The following is a 20,782-nucleotide window of genomic DNA, read 5'->3' on the forward strand; positions in this document are numbered from 1 at the left end:
AGTGTGACAAAACCATTTCCTCTGGTTACTGTATACAATCACAATCCTTCTATGGAAACTTATTGAAGATTTTTGACAATTCTGTTTTAAACTGATCAACAGCACGAAGAAACAAAATATAAATATATACGCAACTTTATATGCGACAGCAATAAAAACGGCCGTCAGTGGGTCAACTCTATAGTCCCCCTACATCCGGGATTGCAGGTTCATTACTCACCAGAACTCTTCTAACTAGGATTTTAAACATATAATCATTGGGTAATAAAAGGGAACCAGAAATGAAGAACAGTGAATGCAGCTCTGGAATTCAAGCTTATAAGAAGAAAATAAAGTATCGGACAAGTAAGCCGGTCAATCTATTGTGCAACTGAGAGTGCAGGACAGGTATAAGTTTTGATTCATTCAAAAAATAATACTGTTTCCAGTTTCACATCAACAGTGATATACGATTAAATTTGATTGCCAATATAAACTAGACCAATAAAACTGAAGTCAGCCTTGCTCTTTTAGAGATCAGAGATCACCATTGATTCCAAATATACGAACCTTGTGCATGTTTGGGAACTTTGCCACTACCAGCACAAAAACTGCTAACGTGTTGAAGAAGAGCATCGGATTTTGATAGTCTGTTGTATGTGAAGCTATCAAATATCTGCAAAATCATGAATGAGTTGAAAAAGATTCAGCATATAAATAGAGCAGCAACACGTCCAGATAAAGGTAGACTTCAGTATCTCTACTCATGAAAAATTAACTGTATAACAACAACAAGTTTGAAACAAACTTAATATTTAAATAATAGTATAATACTATTGTCTCTCTGTTTCACTAGATCATCAAAATGTGTGAACTGTGAAGTCATTAGCAAAGTTCTACCTAAAGAAGTGTAGAGATATTTAATGGTGCAGCCATGCATTCTCTACAGTCAAATTATTTGACATTTACTTTTAATATCCAGTCTGAAAGGCTTATCTAGGAGAGCTTAGTTCTTGCGAAATATACGCGAAAGCTTAAACTACTTGTACACATACAAGAAAGCTTAAAGTACTCACAACACAACAGGCACAACAGTTAGAAATTTTCTGTTTCGAGTGAGTTGGTTGCCATTATCGATCTGCTCCCACCAAGTAAGCGCATTGTAGATACCTTGGTCATCAGCAAACGGTGTTCCCTTCTTCCAGTGAAAGAATTGGTAGGTAACCTGAAAAGAAGACGTCAAGACAATCAGCACAAATAAGTTGCTTTAAATATCAACAGGAAGATTGCAAGTCACAAACTATTCTGTATAGGCAATGAGGTGGATAAAGATTATAACACAATCAAGAAATCGCCTGCGCAGTGCATCAACTTTCCAGTTTCCACCATTCACAACGAAACACATGAACACACAATTCCACGCAAAAGCAGCAATTACTTATAATCAAGCTTTTAACACAAACAAAATAAGCGTTGCGAGTATCAAACCAAGCACACATCAAACAATACAAAGTGTCCAGTTCCAAAGATGCAATAACCTTAAGAAAGCATATTACAGAATACACATTTCAAGCTATCTAACAACTCAGAACAGTCTAGATTGTCTCAATTTCCATCTAATCCTATGCAACTTGTTCCAATACAGAACCGATTCACGTCCTCGCTTACATCAGTGGCCACCTAATTGAAACTCTCGGCTCTGTTTTGGTGTTAAGCAAGCTCAGGTAGCGAAACCGATTCAAAATCATGATGAATTACATCGACAACCTAAGGATTCAGATTCACAATCTCCTAACGAACTTGACCAAAACAAACAGAATCAAAACACAAAACTAAGCTAGCAATGAGATTAAGCATAAGAAGAAGAAAGAGAAGGAGGGGAAGTAAGACCAGAAAATGAGCGAGGTGGACGATGGTCCAGGCCATGCCAGGAGAGCAAGAGAAGAGGCAGAGGACGATGAGCCAAGAGAAGAAGACGATGAGAATGTAGGTGGTCCAAACGCCTGGGTAGGTGAACCACTCCGTGTTCCGATTCAGATCCGTCGGTCGCGCCGCCGTGACGTACATCTCTTCCTCCGCCGGGGACGGTTTGATTCGTTCTGTTGTGCGGCGGAGATTGGAGGAGGAGGAGAGGAGGCTACGAGATGATGAAGATCGGCGACGACGATGATAATAATGAGGAGGAGGAGATGCTCAACATCATCACCGACGAGAAAACGCAGTGTGGACGACCCGAGAGAGACTTTGTATTTGTAATTTCGGACTTTCCGAATCGGGTTCGGGTTTTTTTTGTTAGGGCGGGTGATGACTTCTCAAACATGGTGGGTCCCTAGAGCTCGTTAATATCTAAAAGACTAAAACAAAAAAATAAATCATTTACTTTATCTACACTATTATAATTAAAACTCTTTTTTTCAACTAAAATGCATGTGAAAATATATGAACACCATTGTTATTATAAAATTAAATTATATAATTTAAAGACAAGAGGTAGTCAATATCAAAAAAGAAAAAAATTTATTTCAAATAACTCCCCCTACATAACTCCTAAGATCATGAATTAGGTAGTTATCCTCTATATAGTTGAATTCAAAAAAGAAAGGGATGTTTCACACACGTTGTGTGTGGGCTGATGCTAGTATATTTTATAATAAATTACTTAGATAAGATTCAACTTTTTAATTACATTTCATATGATAATTTTCTTATCGTATATGATAAAGTATGTGTCGTAATGAGAAGTTACGATTATAAAGATGGTTTTGACATGCACCGATATAGATTATTCATGCTTGAGTTATACTATGTACAAGTTATAATTGTAGAAGAGCTCATATGCCTCAAGTGCCAAAATAATGTTTTTATTTAGTCATGCAAAGGAAAACGGACCTTTATACTTCCGAGTCCAAATAAATATGGTGATGACCTTAATTTCAAATTTTGCTCCAAAGAATAGTTGAGTAGGCCATGATTGACCTCCAAGGAGGCAAGGAGAATCTAATTGCCATGAAGATTTTATTCAAGAACATGTGTGATTGTGAGTGGTGAGCTTTTTTAGATGTGAACAGAATTACCCCAGAAAATCTTGGCCCAAATAACGAAAATTGATACAATTTTTTTTAAAACTTGCATCTGCCAAAGAATGAGCTTAATCAACTAACATTAGTTGTTCTAGATGATAATAATAATATTACGTGCAACTGCATAGAAATGAAGCTCAATCTCTTAAGGGGCTCAATTATGTCAAAGATACATTAATGCAATGGTATCATTACCAGTTTGATAATGTCCTTCCACTGAAACTAAACAATTTTACAACATACATGAGAGCAAAAACTATCAGAGGGAAAGTGTGGCATTGCCAGCCCCATCCAATCCCTCCACTAATCTTCTCTTGGCAGACTTTGTTCTGAAACACCAGACCTCAAAAGCCTCGCTCAAATCCGGATACCGGACCTGCTCTGATCTCATCCAGTCTGCCAGAATGTCGGCTTGATCATTCGATGGTAAGGCGAGTACTAAGGTGACGATGGCCCCTTCAATGGTCTGGCACAAGTCTTCGTTCATCTTGTATGGAAAACTTGTGTCCTCACTGTTCTTTGCATCCAAGAGTGGCTTCATCTTCCTAATATAAGGGAGCCATGACTTCAGTAATGTCAAGCGAATTGGAGCCGGAAGAATCACAGTACCATAGCCAACTGCTTCCAAGACTTTAGCAGTGACTTCTATGAGCTTAATCTTCAACCCCCACATAAACGAATCAAGTTTCTTGTCCTCAATCACTCCCAAAACATTATTGGAACTTTCCGCCCAGTTGGAAACAAAATCTTTCATCAAATCCATCTTTCCTAGAATGTTACACATCCATTCAAGATCATATAAACTATGCATAATTTTCTCATCTGCTGTCTCCGATGAAAGGTCTGGTTCCAAAAGTAAGGAAGACAATTCTTTTTCAAACCTTGAACAAATATGTGACAGACCCATTCTTGCCACAGATCTGACTTCATCATCTGCCATGACCAAAGGTGTATCCTCGTCTTCTCCTAACATGTATTCGACTTGCTCTTGAGCAGAAGTTTTAAGTTCATTGCCGAATGGAGGACACGGTCCAACAATGGATGTGGCAACACGAATTGCTGAGATGAAAACAGTTTTGGTGGCAGCTAAATCAACAGGTTGGATCCTAGCTATTATGGGCATAGCTCTCTGACCCAACTTTGATACTGCTCTTAAGATGTGCTCTTCTTCTGTGTCCTCCCAAGGAACAGCCTCCAAGTACTGAATGCAGCAGCAGACAACCTCGTCACACTTGAAGTTCACTGCTGACTGAAGAATACCAATGGCAGACTTAACAGAGTCCAAAGCATCCAAAATTAACTCTGTTGGAAGATAGAGCAGCCTCAACAGGTTGACATGGTGATCAAAGTTTACCTCAGAGCAATGAACATTAATGGCATTACTAGGGGTTGGATTAGACAATCGTTCAGCAAAGTACTTGCTCCTTTTAATAAGAACAGATGAGTGGGAGTAAAAATGCTGGTTTCGTCCTTCTCTATCCTTCAAGGAGATAACAACGTCGCTGGTATTTTGATCACCAAGTCTGTAAGGCTTGGTTTTTACAGCTTTGTCCATCTGTGGCAACAAGGTTCATGCTTTAAGTAATTGAAAGGGCACTCTTTCTTCAACTGAAATTACAAATTTAAACAAACAGTGAGTCAATCAATCTGCGTACATTCTACAACAAATATAAAACAAACTCTGCATTGAAAGCTCAGGTGCAATAGAATGAAAATTTTCAAACTTCTATGCAGCTACAATAGCTGATCCATATAGTTCCATACATCTAAACTACTAAGGAATGTGTACAGAACCTGCCGCAATCTTCTTCAGTATTGATTAACAATGAATTTTACTAAGGATCATGATTCCATCAAACCTACTAAGTAAAATCACATCCAGTAGTAACAAAGAAGACAGTTGCAGCTACAAAGTGGTATCCCGATCAACAAAACCAACAAAGCTCACAATTCACTTCCTCGGCCTAAACAATTATGTCAAATACTCCTACTAGATACTATAAGCTGCTAATTTTTACAGATACAAATTATGAAATGAACTCTAGTCACAACAAAATTTATAGAAATTGGTTCATGTTTCCAGCTAAAGATGACTAACTAATGAAAACCCAATTGCTTCATGAACTCCCCATTCAATTATTTGGCATATCAAATTCAAAGTAGCAATCTTTCTAGTCATCCCATAATCAAGATTTTCTTCCTTTCTTCCAATTGGGAATTCATAAAGAGGAAAAAAACTCACCTTTCAATTGTATGAACCGCAGAAATAGGTTCCGAGCTTTAACTCCAGAAACCGGATCCGCTGTGAATTGCTGAATTCTCCATATATAAGGGTTTTCAGAGTGCTCCAAATTTCTCAGTTGAGCTTCTAACTAATCTAACTGAGAAACAAGAGTTTGAGATGAAGTGAAAAGAGAAATTTTTGACTAAACTGGCCAAAATAGCCTTGTGTTTGATTGTAGCTACTGGGAGATTAGTGTATTTGTATGAGGGCAATTTGGTGCAATAAAAAACATGGGAGATGAGAGACTGTGCATCACACCCTAGAAGGAGAGAAAATGATTGGATGAGATACTGGGGTTATGTGTATAAGAATCTATGCATGATGAAACCTATCTTTCTTTCTAAATTCTAATTTAATGGAGGAGGATCAACACCAGAAAATTGCCTACTTACTACTTTTGCCTTTGTTTTATCACAAGTTGCAGTGTTGCACCCAAATAATAACGATACCAGAAATTAACAATCCAGTGATGCATGGCCTCATCCATTACTTCATGTCGTCCTTTTGGTAGAGTTAGTGTAATTCCAACACTCTTTTTATGCCACAGCAGACCTCGTAGACTCGTAGAACACACATATAATGCATATCTCTGTCGTTAAAATCCATCAACATCCATGGGATTTCATGCAGTGAAGTGTGTTACTGAACCCAGCTGGTGGAAAGCATTGTGCTATTTCTAAATGCTAGTAGCTTATCGGATCATATAATTAAAAAAAATTATAAATTTTCTATTGGGCCGCTGGTCATTAGAAAAGAATCAATTATGAATGGGATGTTGTCACAATTGCTGGTCCAATATAAACGACGTCATAAATGCATGTTGATTAAGTGAGGCCGTGACACTGGTCTGGAACTCTGGTCGGCATTGCTTATATTTCAATGGTTTCAACTAATTTTTATTTCAATGATTCTGTATATATGTTTAGTCGAGACAGTAGAGCACTGACTGCCGGCCACCTCTCCTCCATTTTGGATCAACTGTGTAGTGCTAATTGCTATTTATAAAGTTTTTGAACAAAATTAAAAGAAAGAAAGAAAGAAGAAGCAATTTATGTGATTAGGGACTCGTATCAAATTAAGAGTTGAAAGCTGCCGGCTTTTAATATCGTTGTATACTAGTTCAGTAGTTCTAATTATTATTAATTCATTGCAAACGTACTAGTGATGACGTACATATCGTCGCGGATCACATGTTGGTGTATTGTAAATTGTAATCCATGTCATAGTTATTGCTTTCGTTCTTGGTTATTGTACATGAATTTCAAAAACCACAGAGTTAATCTTTCTGAAAAAAGCTCAGGATTAGGGATAGCCTACGTACACAAGTTGAATTATACTATTTGGAGTTCTGAAGGTGTGAACTTCTGTGAAGAGGTACATCCAGAAATAGCTCGGGTTAACTGAACTCGCTATTCATTATATATACTTTATTTTGAGTGAAAGAGCCTCGTTCACCTTGCTTGCACATCTGAGGAAGTCAACATACAATCTTGCCCAGGCACTAATCCTAAAAGGAACGATGGACAATGTCATATATCCTGCCATGGATGATTTGATTCATGCGATATGTGACATAGCTAAAGACACTGCTCATATTCCTAATGTCTCTTCCACTCATGGACAGGTAAACTTAATTCTTCGAATTATCACGATTCATTTCATACTTAGCTTGCATGCTATGGTTGGTGGTTCATTACTAATCTTGGAATCCCCCTTTTGCCATGTTGTAGCCTGTTGCGTTTACAACTTTGGGGGAAAGAATTGGCAACTTTTGTTGTGAGATTAAGCAGACAACGGAGAGAGATTTGGCAGCTGGAGCTAATGGAGAATCTTGGAGGCTAGGGGAGGTTGGAAATTACAATGCTTATCATGTACGTTGCATAGGATATTATTAATTTTTTTTAGGGGAATGAAACGAATTCATTTAGCATCAAGCCATTAAGAGTACAAGGCTCTACGATTATAAGGATCATGCAAATGGTGACAAGCCGCCCTTAGCAGGCGCTACCTACTAGATAACATAAGCCAAGACTAAAAACGCAATACAGGGTCGAGACTCACTACACTCACCCAAATATAGGAGCAAACGAGAAAAATAAAATAAAAACTATGGGAAATACAACCCAACTAGTTGACCCAACCTAGCCCAAGCCCACCTCCATGGACCTCCAAAGACCAACTACCCAAGTTCAGCCACCGGCCACCGCTACCTTCTGACCGCAAATCACCACCCCCATGTCAAACGCCGGTTGCCACCTCGAGCTACCACCCACTATCCATGGTAGAAGAAAAGACTTGCCACCCCTCAAGATTCAAACCTAGCAAAGAAGAACATCAAGATCCAATTTGGGTTTCTACACCTCTCATCTGACGAAGACGACAGTTTTTAAAGAAACCCTAGAAAGATCCGACAATTGTGGAGCCTTTTTCTTACTTGCGGACAGATAACTGCATAGGATATTATTAATTGGCCTCTCAAGTTGTTGAAGAATTTGTCACATCTCTGGGTTTGAGTTTTAATCCCTACGTTACTCGAATCCGAGCTTATGATTATGTAGCAGAACTTGTTCACGGAGTTGGCCAGTTCGACAAGATATTAACGGACTTTAAGGCTATGGCGTATTTCAAGAGCAAATAAACAAGGCTAGTGAAGGCAGTGACATTGGTGCGGCTAGTGACATTCGGTGTTCCTTTTAGCAGGAGGCTACCCATATATATCAACCCTTTTGAGGAACATGGGTTCTAGATTAGAGAATGCTCTAATGGCCTACAAAAACACACTCTCGAAGCGGCCGATGTATTCGGGTGCTCTCGTTAGAGAGTTAGAGACGGTTGCGCAAAGATATGGAGTTGCCGAGCCCTGTGAAATGTTAAAGGAACTAACCGGAGGACAAGCATCGGTCACCAAGGAAAGTATAGCAGAACATATTCAAGGCATGAAAGTACCAGACGAAGCAAAGGCCATTCTACTCATACTCGGAGCCGCTTCGGAACTGGCCAGAACAGTAGACATAGCCGTGAATTTGTAACTGGTCATGTTATGCAGTTAGCCCTTATTAGCAAAAACTTGTGGACGTTAATAAAAAGTTTGAGCCGCACAATGGGCCATTGTGAGGAGGGAACCTAAAACCACTAGTTCGTTCAGTTCATAACTTTACTGGGCTTTAACACGTGCGAGATATGTGTGGTTAAAAGAACAAAAGAACAAAAAGTAAGAAACTTCCATATCAGTGACGTCAGGGTAGCATCATCATACCTGACAGGGTCATCATTCTACCCAGCATGGTACCTGACGTGGCGGGAACAAGACCTGGTAGGGACCACGAGGGACGCCATGATGGTCCCGCCTTCCTCAGAGGCAGACCACAAATGGCTAAGGGAAACAAAAGCATCTGAAATCGTCCGGCCAGTTGTTCCCCTCATCGCCGGCAGTGGGTCTCTGTTTCTTAAAACGATTGACGCCCCGATCAATGCTGGTGAAGGAGGAGTAAGAGAATTGGAGTGAAGTGATCGATGGTCCATGGAGGCTTTTTTTTACGGGTGATCGATGAACGAATTGAGAGTACCGGCCGGGCGGCCACAAGTGAAGATGGCTAATGATAGAGGACTTCACATAGTGTGTATGTTTCATAGTCGACCCCAAAGTAGACACTTCATATTTGTAAGCACACGTATGTTGATACTTGATATGGTACCATATTCAGGGATCTCTATATTCATTAGTATAATGTGTTACACTAGCTATGTTTATTAATGGTAGATTAGACATGATTATTTCTGTTGAACACTCGTTAATTATAGAAGAAAACTTACTAGCGATCTATCATCCAGCTCCCGGTTCTCGATCATTGATGTTCACAATTTTTCTATATCATCAACAACGATATATGGCCAAAATAAAATTGAAACTTTCTAGCCTTAAATCGTACAGAACTCAACCAGCTACCTATTGATTCCGTCAACCTCCTCCATCTACGGTGCTGAAATGATGATTACATTATCCTCCATGGGCTATATTCTAACTACATTGAAAATTGAAACCATCATGTATATGTCACATGTGGCTAGCTAGTGTTAAACTATTACGTACTGCTCTATATCGTGGACAATAAGCAACAATAGGATGAATAGAAACTAGACGTTAATGGTTCAATTTACGCACCACTCATCTCATCGATCACAATAATCACATTAGGACTGCATCATGGGCTTGACCTATATATCTACAAGAGGTGAAGAATATTTGTCGAGTTTGGTTGCCCTCCACCTTCTCTATAGAACTTATCAAAATTCCTAGCCTATAATTGGGACTGGAATTTGGAAATCACAACCTCTCGATCATGTGAAACCCATTATCCTTGAATAATATAATTATGATATATCGTTTATAGGCGAATAATAATTAGCACTCATATATTAGGAGACTTAAATCCCAAAAGGTTTTGTAATTTGTGAATGGTACAAGAATAATGGACGACATTCTCTGTCGAATGTTTTGCTTTTGCCTGCTTGAAACTTCATTGGGTATCGGGTCGGGCCAAGAGAGGCTTTTGTTTGTTTCCTGAGGAGCGGGGGGGCCATGCGGCGGAGGGGCGGGTGGGGGGACCGGCGGAGTGTCTGGGCCTGCGGAGGGAGACCACCTTCTTGATTGGATCAAAATGTCATGATTGGATGGATCATTGGATAAGTGGTGACTCAATGGTGGTCTTATAGCTCGAGCTATTTTGTTAATGAATGAGGGTGCGCTGTCTTTTACACTCACTAGTCTTGTGCTTACACTTGTCTTATGAAAACCACAACTAAAACTGGTTTGGCTTTCTCAATTTTTGTTTGGTGAAAAAACTAATCCAATTTAAAAGGTTCCGATTTTAATGCAAAGTTGGAACAAATTTCTTTATGTTATTGTTGTTGTTATCTAAATTAATAGTTTGCTTTGAGAGGTTGTGTAACTTGTGTTCATGTCATTAAAATGTCACACTTAGACGGTATAAATAAAAGTGGTTATATTCTCTTAAACGTATGTCAATCATGGGAGAATTTTTTAATTAATCGTTAATTATATTTATTTTTTATTACAATTTTTCATCTCAATCATTTAGATATTAGGTACATATGAGTATATTAGATATACAAATTTTTCAGTCAAATTAATGATCATTAAGGTATCAAAATGTATTAAATTAATGAATGAAACAAAATTGTCAAACATGAATCATTTAAGTTTATAATGAGTAAATCACATTTATGAATATCTTAACGATTTTCAATTTTAATAAAATCTTGCAGGGATGATCAACTTAGATATATATATATATATATATATATATATATCTACAAACTAAAAGGTAAATATCTAAATATGAGATCGAAACTTGATGAATCAAAATTGTTGTCAACTAGTCCTTAACAAGATGATATTCGTTATAAAGAGCTTATGTCAACTAGTATCGTATTTTGCTATCATCTTATAGTTTTCTTTTAAGATGGTAATGAAATACCATCTAAGTGCATGTGAAGTTCTTAAGTTATTTCTTACCTAAAAATATAATCATGAGATGAGAGTTTATATTCATACCTCAAAAAACGGTATTTAGATCTCCTTACTCAGTATACCCCCATTTTGCTTTTATAAATATCTAAAATACTATTTAGACCTCTAAAGTTTTATTTAAATGCTCAATATCTAATTTGATATATCAAATCATACTACTATATATTAATTTATTTCTTACTCTATTTAAAATTCATTTATTATATACAATTCGAAAAATGCATAATAATCACACAAACTATCTTCTCAAATTAATTTGATCACTCTTCCACTCATTTTCTAAATTCATAATAAATTGGTAATCTATATTTTTCATTCATTGATAGTAATATCAATGTATATGGAATATTTTAACCTATAATTAACGAGTTTTGTTCATCAACGTATATAAAATATTATAACCTCTAATGAACGAGTTTTATTTTTTTTGGCTCAAATCGAAGTTTATGAGAAATTCTAGATAGTTATATAGTTTATACATTAAATCGACCACATTCAATTTGATGTTTATCAACTATATTAATTTTTTGACTAATGATGTTTATCAAAAAAGAAGGTAATCAATTAAATCATTTAATGCAATTTGATATCCCATTTTGGATTGTCGAGCAATAAATATCAAGGATAATTATCTACATTTGTATTTTATAATATATATAAGTAAAGAAGTATTTCTCTTATTGTATTTTTATTGTTATATGTTTTTGGTAATTTTATATGCATTGACTAAATCAAAACTATATAGGAAAAAGATGGAGGTCCAAGTACCATTTTGGGATGTATGAATATAAGCTCCCTCTTGAGATTCTTCTTGTATATATATATATATATATATATATTTTGTTTTTGTTCTCTTAAGAAGGATTCTTGTATGTTTGCTTAACCTATCAAATGATGTCGAAAATACATCATTGTGATAAGATGTAGGAAAATACCTAAAATTGTCTGATTTAGAGTTTTTTATTTGGACTTGCCGACTTCTACAAACCCACAGCTCCCAATATGCACAATATAGAATCTTTGTCTCTATTAGATAAATTTAAAAACACTTGTATACAAGCCCTCTTCTTCAAAACGTGATTACCAAGTATGTATATACTATCTAAAATTCATCTAATGCACCATGCTCGAACATTACGAAGATAACTTAAAAGAAAGAAACAAGGCTAGGTGGCTATGTTATCATATATGACACCGACAAGGCTAGCTACGCTATCATATATGGCACCAGCTCCCTAAACTTGGTCTCATCTTCTTCTTCACCTTGTTGAAGCCTGTGAGCCCTAGAGAGCTAGGGTCATCATCTGATAGATGCACCAACCCAAATGCGAATTGAAACAGAGACAGTATTCCTTCTGTCATAGCTAGTTTTTACTTTTACAGCCAAGTTTTGTGTGGTTCTGGTAGTTTCTGTAATCGAAGTAAGATAGAGCCAGATGAATGTATATCGGGTTAATCATAATGCATACTTTCCTACCAAGACGAGGCGCGCATATGTTTTTGTATATGATTTGGTCTCTTTTATCTTCCACTCGGGCACCTCCATTAATTATTCGTTGTGAACAATATTGGAATTGTTGAGCCAAGGGAGCCAGAAATTTGATCTCAGTTGGCCTTGAAATGGCATTGTATTCCTCTTTTTGATGGTAACGTGAGAGAGAGGCTATAAGATTGGCATTTATATATGCCTCGCTTTTATTGAACATTATAGCTAGAAACCTTATGTGTGGCAGCTTGGTCAAATGCTTTGTCAGCTTTCCTATCGCAATTCCAATAAAGCATGGAGATTCCTTTGTAAGATTTTTTAAACCATAGCGATGAAAATCCAATGACAGCATTTCAACCAAGACAAAAACCCATCTTCCTTTTTGTTTGTGAAGAAAACAAAACCAGATGACGGACATTAAACTCAGAAACTCAGAACTTCCAGTTCCAGAACTCATAAGAAATGTGTGTCTTGTATACAAAGTCTTTTCGAAAATTAATTCTCCCCTCAATTAGGTTTTAATTACACAGTTAGTGATATGTTTAGTATAAATTGTCCCTCCGGCAAGAAAATTATTGGAGAGGAGAGATTTCACATCTAAAAAGTGACAAAGAAAATAAAGCTTATAAGTGGGTGGATAATAACCAATTGTACCGAGGCCTTTTGTGATTAAAACCCAACACCTGTGAGGTGGCTAAGTTGGGACAATATCGGTACAGTTGGTCCACGGGCCACGCTTGTCGCTGTTTAACATGGTATCAGAGCGGGTCCCTCTCCAGTCGCGCCTCCAATCTTTCGTGGGCCCGAGTTGGGTGCCACTTTGTCATGCAATCGGAGGATTTTCCGATTGGATGTCCACTAAGTGTCGTTGGTTACTGGACCTTAGTTTCTTTCATCCCAGTATGTTGGATGTTAATCTGTCACGTGCAGACCTAAAAATTAGGTTGCACGTGAGGGGGCGTGTTGGAGAGGAGAGATCCCACATCTAAGAAGTGACAAAAAAAAATAAAGCTTATAAGTGGGTGGATAATAATCAATTGTACCGAGGCCTTTTGTGATTAAAACCCAACACCTGTGAGGTGGCTAAGTTGGGACAATATCGGTACAGTTGGTCCACGGGCCACGCTTGTCGTTGTTTAATAAAAATTGGCCCATCAGAGATTAGTAGTCTCTTCATATGTGTGAGGTATTTTGTTTCAAGTTGCTATATATGTATTACGTATATTAGTAGTCTCTTCATACTATCAACTAGCTATTCAATGCCATGGGGTCTGGGCGCATCTGGTTATTTGTTGCACAATATATATATATATATATATATATATATATATATATATATATAATGTCTCAGTTGCGGATGTCCGGACGAATATTTCTTCCGGATTTCTGCCGTTTCTCTTCGATCCGACGTCGGCGATGTCATTTCTTCTCGCCGGAGTAATACCACGTATTCATATACGCTGCTCCGATGAAGAAGGAGAAAGAGATTGGAATCAAAGGTCAACCATGATTGATGGTGAAGTTCTGAGTGAGGTTGTTGCAAGACCTTCGATCTCGATCTCTTTCACATTCTTCTTCATCATAGTAGTGTTTAGAAAGATGTGGTGTCACTTCGGCGAGAGGAAACGACATTGCCCGCGTCGGATCGAGGAGAAAAGACAGAAATTCAGACGGAAAAACCGTCCGGACGTCTACAGCCAAGAAGCGTTATATATATATATATATAACATTCTATGATCACTTCTATGTGTTCAAGGATGAACTTTGAATCCACTCCAAATCTCGACAAGATTATAATCCCTTTGACCTCCGATCCTCAGCATTAGCAAGAAGATAGATGCTTTGAGTACACTTTGGTAGAGAATCCAGCATGAGTACAAGTTATTATCCAAAATGATAACATATTTATTTGAAACATTCTTTGCTCAGTGCCGCTTAGTTATAAATAATTGGTCAAACTTACAAATCACTCGCTTTACGTACTTATTCATATCTGTTTTCGTCCAACGTCTGCATCATCCATCAGTTCACAAAGTGGAAAAGATGGTCGATTTCTCTATCTCTACCAAGGCATTCATAACCTTAGTTTGCTCGGCGCTACGTACTAGCTAGTGACACACTGTAAGATAGGCTGTAGCGGAGGACACCTGCGTGTAGCTCGTTAATAAGAACTTAGGGTTTATGCCTGGTTTTGAGGCCGGGTTTCACAGATATGCTCATATGCACATACAAGACACCTGCATGTAAATAAGAAATCCAGAAGTTTCCGATAGTTTGAGTTGTGATTGAAGATGTTGCAAGAAGGATTGAAGAATAATGAATATCAATATGCTGAAGGATAGGAGCTGATCGATGAACAAGCTATTATTACAATTAATATTTGCAAGTCAAAACTCGGGAAATTAGTATGCAATCCTTATGTTCCATTGTTTTTCGAAAGATAGAATATAACAGCATTATGACTATGAATAATGGTTTCCGTCCAGTACCCCTTCAATATATATGCGCTTCATTTTTACAGGACAAAGCATGTTTTCCCAGTCAAATCAAGATAAGAGTATGTCAATTCCACTATATATAACACAATAATCAAGCTCTAAATTAGTGAGATCTACGTTATAATTTCGTTCAATCACAATCTAAACAGGCTGTGTTCTCTTTATGAACAAAAGGTTAAAGGGAAAAGGAGAAAGATAACCAGCAGTATCCAAAATCTCATTGCTGGATTTTAATTCACCCCTTTTAGCAGAAAAAAAGAAGAAGTTTTGATGCAGTTGACTTAATTCTCAACGGCTATGATGAAGCGTGTGTTGTTTCCAGGAGACAAAATCATGGTCTTTATGCTTGATAAAGATCAAGGGTGGTGATGCTGAGAAAAAAAATGGAGAGCAAAACTTTTGCATTACTTGTGGGTCTTTCCAATCCCTCCCTGACACACCCACCCACTAACACACACATTTGGATGCTGCTAAGTATGATTTTAAAGCCAGAGACCTTATAACGACCAATTAATGTTGACTAACAAATAAACACACCAAAATGACTATGTTCATGAAAATTAAGCATTTTTCTTGCTATACTCTCAAATCTCAATAATCATTTATCTTCTATTTTGTTTGTCGACCATGTTACTCTTATTTAAGTCTGTTTAGCAAATTTTTAACAAATGTACAGCATCCGATCCTAACCCATATATATCTCTATTTCATTAATAACTCCACATCTTAGCTAGAAAACAATTCCAAAAAAGAAAAGAAAAGAGGGAGTAGCTAAGGATCATTTAGGTAATTGAAGTAGGATTCAGATAGATAGGCGGTTCGATCATGGTGTAATGTCATGCAGACATGAAATAAGACTAAAGGTGTGAAAGATCCGAATTGGGAAGGAAGAGTAAAGTAGGGTTTTGCCCAATTTGGTGACTTGGGTGGGGTGTTTTAATTAGTACTGTTCTATATCAAAGTCAAGATTCTCAGACTAGCCATGAAGAGCTTGAGGATATGTAATGGGGACCCGTATCTCTCATCTCATCTCATGCAGCAGCAATAGTAGTAGCGCGCAGTTGCATTGCACCAAGCATATATTGTATCCATTCTATTATGAAGAATTATGGGTGTCCCCTAAAGCTTTTTAGAGCTTGGACATTGGATACCCTACAAAGAGAAAGAGGTTCTGTTTCAATTAATACAGCTTTGGTTTGAGCTAGCTAGCACCAGTTGATCAAGCTCTGAAAGTCACTGAGCTAGCCCTAGCTATATATGGAGATTAAGTAAAAGAACGAATCATATACGCAGGATAGCTGATATATGATAGGCGATGGCTCACCCTTGTACGGGGTGACTGTTAGCGTGAGTCATATATATAGTTTAGGAATGTAAATTAAATTATTATTACTTTCCTAGTCTAGATGTGTAGTACATGTGTAGTACATGTAGGGTTAGGGTTTGTACGTATTGTATCTCTATATATAGCCTCCACTGTGAGATGAATAATATATCAGAAAATTCATTCTCTAAAACCTCCTTATATTTGACTTGGTATCAGAGCAAAGATCCAAAAGGATTTTGTCTCTTTGTTTTTCCGCTGCACTTTTTCGTTGAAGTTTTCCCAACGATTCTATTCTATTCTCCGATCGAAGTTTTTCCTATCGTTGTTTCTCGCTCCCGGGTTACTGTTCACGGAGTTGGTTTGTTTCCAGCCGTGCCCAAACCGAAATCCAGCCGTGCCCAGCCCATAAATCACCGTCGTGCCCAGAAGACGCAAGAGTCATCGCTCAACCATATGTTACTAATGCTAATGGTGAGGCCTTTCCTGTGTTAGGAAAGGGGTCAGTTCGTGTCACTTCCACTATTGTCCTACAAAATGTGCTATATGTACCTGCTTTATCCCATCATTTGATATTTGTCCCACAGTTGAATGTTGAATCCAAATGTTCTGTGACCTTTTTTCCCATGTATGTGATTTTTCAGGATCTTCTCACTGGGGAGTTACTAGGTCGGGGGTACTTGAGGGGCAGACTGTTTCGTCTGGACCAGACATACGCAGGGGAGAAACCAGGAGCACAGCCACGAACCGCTTTAATGTCAACTTCTGACAGGCTAAGTGAAGTTTGGTTATGGCACCGACGCTTAGGGCATCCATCTTTTAGTGTTATGAAAAAATTCATGCCCTCTTTGTTTATTGGTGTGGATGAGTCAGTCTTACATTGTGAAACATGTGTTTTTGGCAAGAGTCATCGCTCAACCTATCTGCCTAGTATTTCAAATAAAAGTGTCGTTCCTTTTGAATTAATTCATTCTGATGTTTGGGGACCTTCAAAAGAACCCACAGTGTCTGGTATGCGATATTATGTGTCCTTTATTGATGATTGTACACGTCTTACTTGGGTTGTTCTTCTTAAAACTAAGGATGAGGTTTTTCCGGCTTTTGAAGCCTTCCTTTCCGAAGTTCAAACACAGTACAATGCCAAAATTAAAGTTCTTCGCTCTGATAATGGGGGGGGAGTATGTCAACCGTGTCTTTCAGTCTTTCTTCAAAACACATGGGATTATCCACCAGAAAACGTGTCCTTATACACCTGAACAGAATGGGGTATCCGAAAGGAAAAATCGACATTTACTTGATATGGCTCGTTGTATTCTCTTTAGTGCCCATTGTCCTAAGGATCTATGGGGTGATGCTATCATCGCATCTACCCATCTCATTAATCGTCTTCCTTCTAGTGTCCTCCAAGGAAAAGTACCATTTGAGGTCTTAGCTTCTTATGTCTCTTTGTCTTCCTTTTATAATCTCCCTGCTCGTGTATTTGGTCGTGTTGCATTTGTCCATATCCCAAAGAGTCAAAGGTCAAGTAAGTTGGATGCCCGAGCGCTGAAATGTGTGTTTGTTGGCTATGGGGGACATCAGAAAGGATACAAGTGCTATCACCCCCCCTACTGGGAAGTATTATGTCACTATGGATGTTACTTTCTTTGAGGACATGAGCTATTATACCTCTTCTGATACTGCTCTTCAGGGGGAGCATTCATATTTTGAAGAGCTGTATCATGGAGAGGGGGAGACAGGTCATTCAGTTGAGGTTACTGATGCACCAGTTTCACATGCACCAGCCACTCCAGAGGTTCAGGGACCGGAAGATGACAGACAGGCACCACTAGATGATTCTGGTGTGATTGCTTCAGAGATTCAGGTACCAGAAGCTGAAAGTGTTCCTGCCCCTCCTGCTTCACCTGCTGTTACTAGTACCCCTGACTCATGTCTCCCTGGTATAGAAGATCTTCCATCTGAGGTTAGTAATTCCATTGGGGGTAATACTAGTGATGTTAATAGTAGGCAATATGTGTTACCAAACAGGTCTACTAGGGGTAAACCAGCAAAAAAGTATGAACCTACCCTCCAAGCCAAAGCTAAGTATCCTGTGGCAAATTTTGTGTCTACCCAAAGGTTGTCTAAGTCATATGAATCATTTGTGAATCAAATATCTGCTGTGTAAGTACCTAACAAAGTGCATGATGCGTTGGGAGATCCTAAGTGGATGAAAGCAATGGATGAGGAGATGGAAGCATTACAGAAGAACAATACTTGGGAGCTTGTATCCCCACCACCTGGAAAGAAGGCAGTAGGATGTCGTTGGGTGTTTACAGTGAAGCATAACCCAGATGGGTCAGTGAGTCGGTATAAAGCACGCTTGGTGGCTAAGGGATTCACTCAGACATATGGCATTGATTATGATGAGACATTTGCACCAGTTGCAAAGATGAATACTATCCGGGTATTGCTCTCTCTTGCTGCTAACTTAAACTGGCCTCTTAAACAGTTTGATGTCAAGAATGCTTTTCTTCATGGAGAACTTATGGAGGAAGTGTATATGGATCTTCCCCCTGGATATAAAACTACTCCTTCAGGTACCTTTGTGTGCAGATTGAGAAAATCTTTGTATGGTCTCAAACAATCACCTCGTGCTTGGTTTGGAAGATTTTCTCAGTTCATGAGAAAGATTGGTTATAAGCAGAGTAACTCAGACCACACGTTATTTCTCCGACACCAACAAGGGAAGGTAACAGCTCTGATCATATATGTTGATGATATGGTTGTTACTGGTAATGATACTGTTGAGATGGATAGCTTGCAAAACCAGTTAGCCACAGAGTTTGAGATGAAGGACCTAGGTGCACTCAAGTACTTCTTGGGCATTGAGGTAACCAGGAGGAGTGAAGGCATCTATCTGTGTCAGAGGAAGTATATACTTGACCTATTACCAGAGACAGGTATGTTGGATTGTACTCCAATTGACACTCCTATTGAGCAAAATCACCGATTAGCAGAGTATCCTGACCAGGTACCTACCGACAAGCCTCGTTATCAGAGGTTAGTTGGACGTCTGATTTATTTGACACACACCAGACCTGATGTTGCATATGCAGTAAGTGTGGTGAGCCAGTTCATGCATAATCCCAGTGTGGATCACATGGATGCTGTTTTGAGGATTCTGAGATACTTGAAGTCCGCTCCTGGGAGAGGAGTAATATTTTCTAAACACAACAATGTCCTTGACGTTTGTGGTTTTACAGATGCAGACTGGGTTGGAAATATTACAGATAGAAGGTCTACATCAGGATATTTTACCTTTGTGGGAGGTAATCTTGTTACTTGGAAGAGTAAGAAGCAAAAGGTGGTGGCTCGGTCTAGTGCTGAAGCAGAATATAGAGGTATGGCTCATGGAGTGTGCGAGTTGTTATGGCTGAAGAATGTATTACGAGATTTGAGGGTTAAACCCAAGTGCGCCATGCAGTTATACTGTGACAACAAGGCAGCCATTGATATCTCACAGAATCCTGTGCAACATGATCGTACTAAGCATGTGGAGGTTGATCGTCACTTTATAAAGGAGAAACTAGATGCTAAAATTATTAGCTTTCTTTTTGTCCATACAGAAGAGCAACTTACAGATATACTCACAAAAAGAGTTTGTAAGAAGGCCTTCTATGACTCACTTGACAAGTTGGGCATGGTGGATGTGTATGCGCCAACTTGAGGGGGAGTGTTAGCGTGAGTCATATATATAGTTTAGGAATGTAAATTAAATTGTTATTACTTTCCTAGTCTAGATGTGTAGTACATGTGTAGTACATGTAGAGTTAGGGTTTGTACGTATTGTATCTCTATATATAGCCTCCACTGTGAGATGAATAATATATCAGAAAATTCGTTCTCTAAAACCTCCTTATATTTGACTGTGCCAATGCATCTATGAACACTACGAAGAGGAACATGGTCGATCAGCTTGTTTCATGAATATTACTGCCTGAGCTGTCTCTTTCCACGCAGCAAAATGCACTTGGATATTTATAGCCTCTTAACCTTAACTCCATCAAGTAACTGATGTATTGTATGACAAAACAAAAGATAGACTGTAATCTCCTAGAGAATGTATATATCTCATCAAACAATGTCTGGTATGATATGTTATAAACAGAAAACTCTAGATCAAGATAAAGAAGGGCAAAATCATCGAAAGTAATCCCCGAATTTTCGACAGCGCTATTGAAAAGATCACTGTAAAGGGTATCAGATCATCAATCATTACTGATCTTTTTAACATAAGAAACTCCAACTCAATCGGTAATTAAGCAAGACTTACTAATCTGTAATAAGAATCGACTCCATTCTTGTATATTATTACAGGTTGCTGCATGAAAAAATCGATGGACACGGTCACAGAAGCAGTCAAGCAAGAATATTTCCATCGAGAACTGGAAGACAATTGGCATTTGATTATTGGTATTTTTGTTATGTTCTTTGTGGATCGTGAAGAAGAGAAGAGAAAGGGAGTAAGAAAACGAGGGAGGCAATGGCAGAAGGTGAAATCAGAAGATGATCCCTACAAACCCCACAACCCTAGGACC

At 38.3% G+C, this 20,782-nt stretch overlaps 2 protein-coding genes across 3 annotated transcripts; both read right to left on the reverse strand.

Annotated features, from left to right (window-relative positions):
• Positions 1-360: 360 nt before the first annotated feature.
• On the reverse strand, positions 361-2,207 carry LOC126794223 (uncharacterized). The gene is made up of 3 exons (XM_050520886.1): positions 1,870-2,207; positions 1,056-1,204; positions 361-655 (listed from the first exon to the last, which is right to left on the reverse strand). Exons 1-3 carry the CDS (start codon positions 2,044-2,046, stop codon positions 517-519), a joined length of 465 nt encoding a protein of 154 aa, XP_050376843.1. The 5' UTR covers positions 2,047-2,207; the 3' UTR covers positions 361-516.
• A 983-nt stretch (positions 2,208-3,190) lies between these two features.
• Positions 3,191-5,494, reverse strand: LOC126794219 (BTB/POZ domain-containing protein At3g05675-like). 2 transcript variants are annotated; one of them, XM_050520882.1, is made up of 2 exons: positions 5,302-5,494; positions 3,191-4,614 (listed from the first exon to the last, which is right to left on the reverse strand). In XM_050520882.1, exon 2 carries the CDS (start codon positions 4,612-4,614, stop codon positions 3,319-3,321), a length of 1,296 nt encoding a protein of 431 aa, XP_050376839.1. In that variant the 5' UTR covers positions 5,302-5,494; the 3' UTR covers positions 3,191-3,318. The 2 variants fall into 2 exon arrangements, with proteins under 2 accessions (XP_050376839.1, XP_050376838.1); XM_050520881.1 differs by having other exon boundaries at positions 3,191-4,667; positions 5,302-5,493.
• Between the last annotated feature and the right edge of the window lie 15,288 nt (positions 5,495-20,782).

The sequence above is a fragment of the Argentina anserina genome, chromosome 5 (genome assembly GCF_933775445.1).
Source record: "Argentina anserina chromosome 5, drPotAnse1.1, whole genome shotgun sequence".
NCBI lineage: Eukaryota > Viridiplantae > Streptophyta > Magnoliopsida > Rosales > Rosaceae > Argentina > Argentina anserina.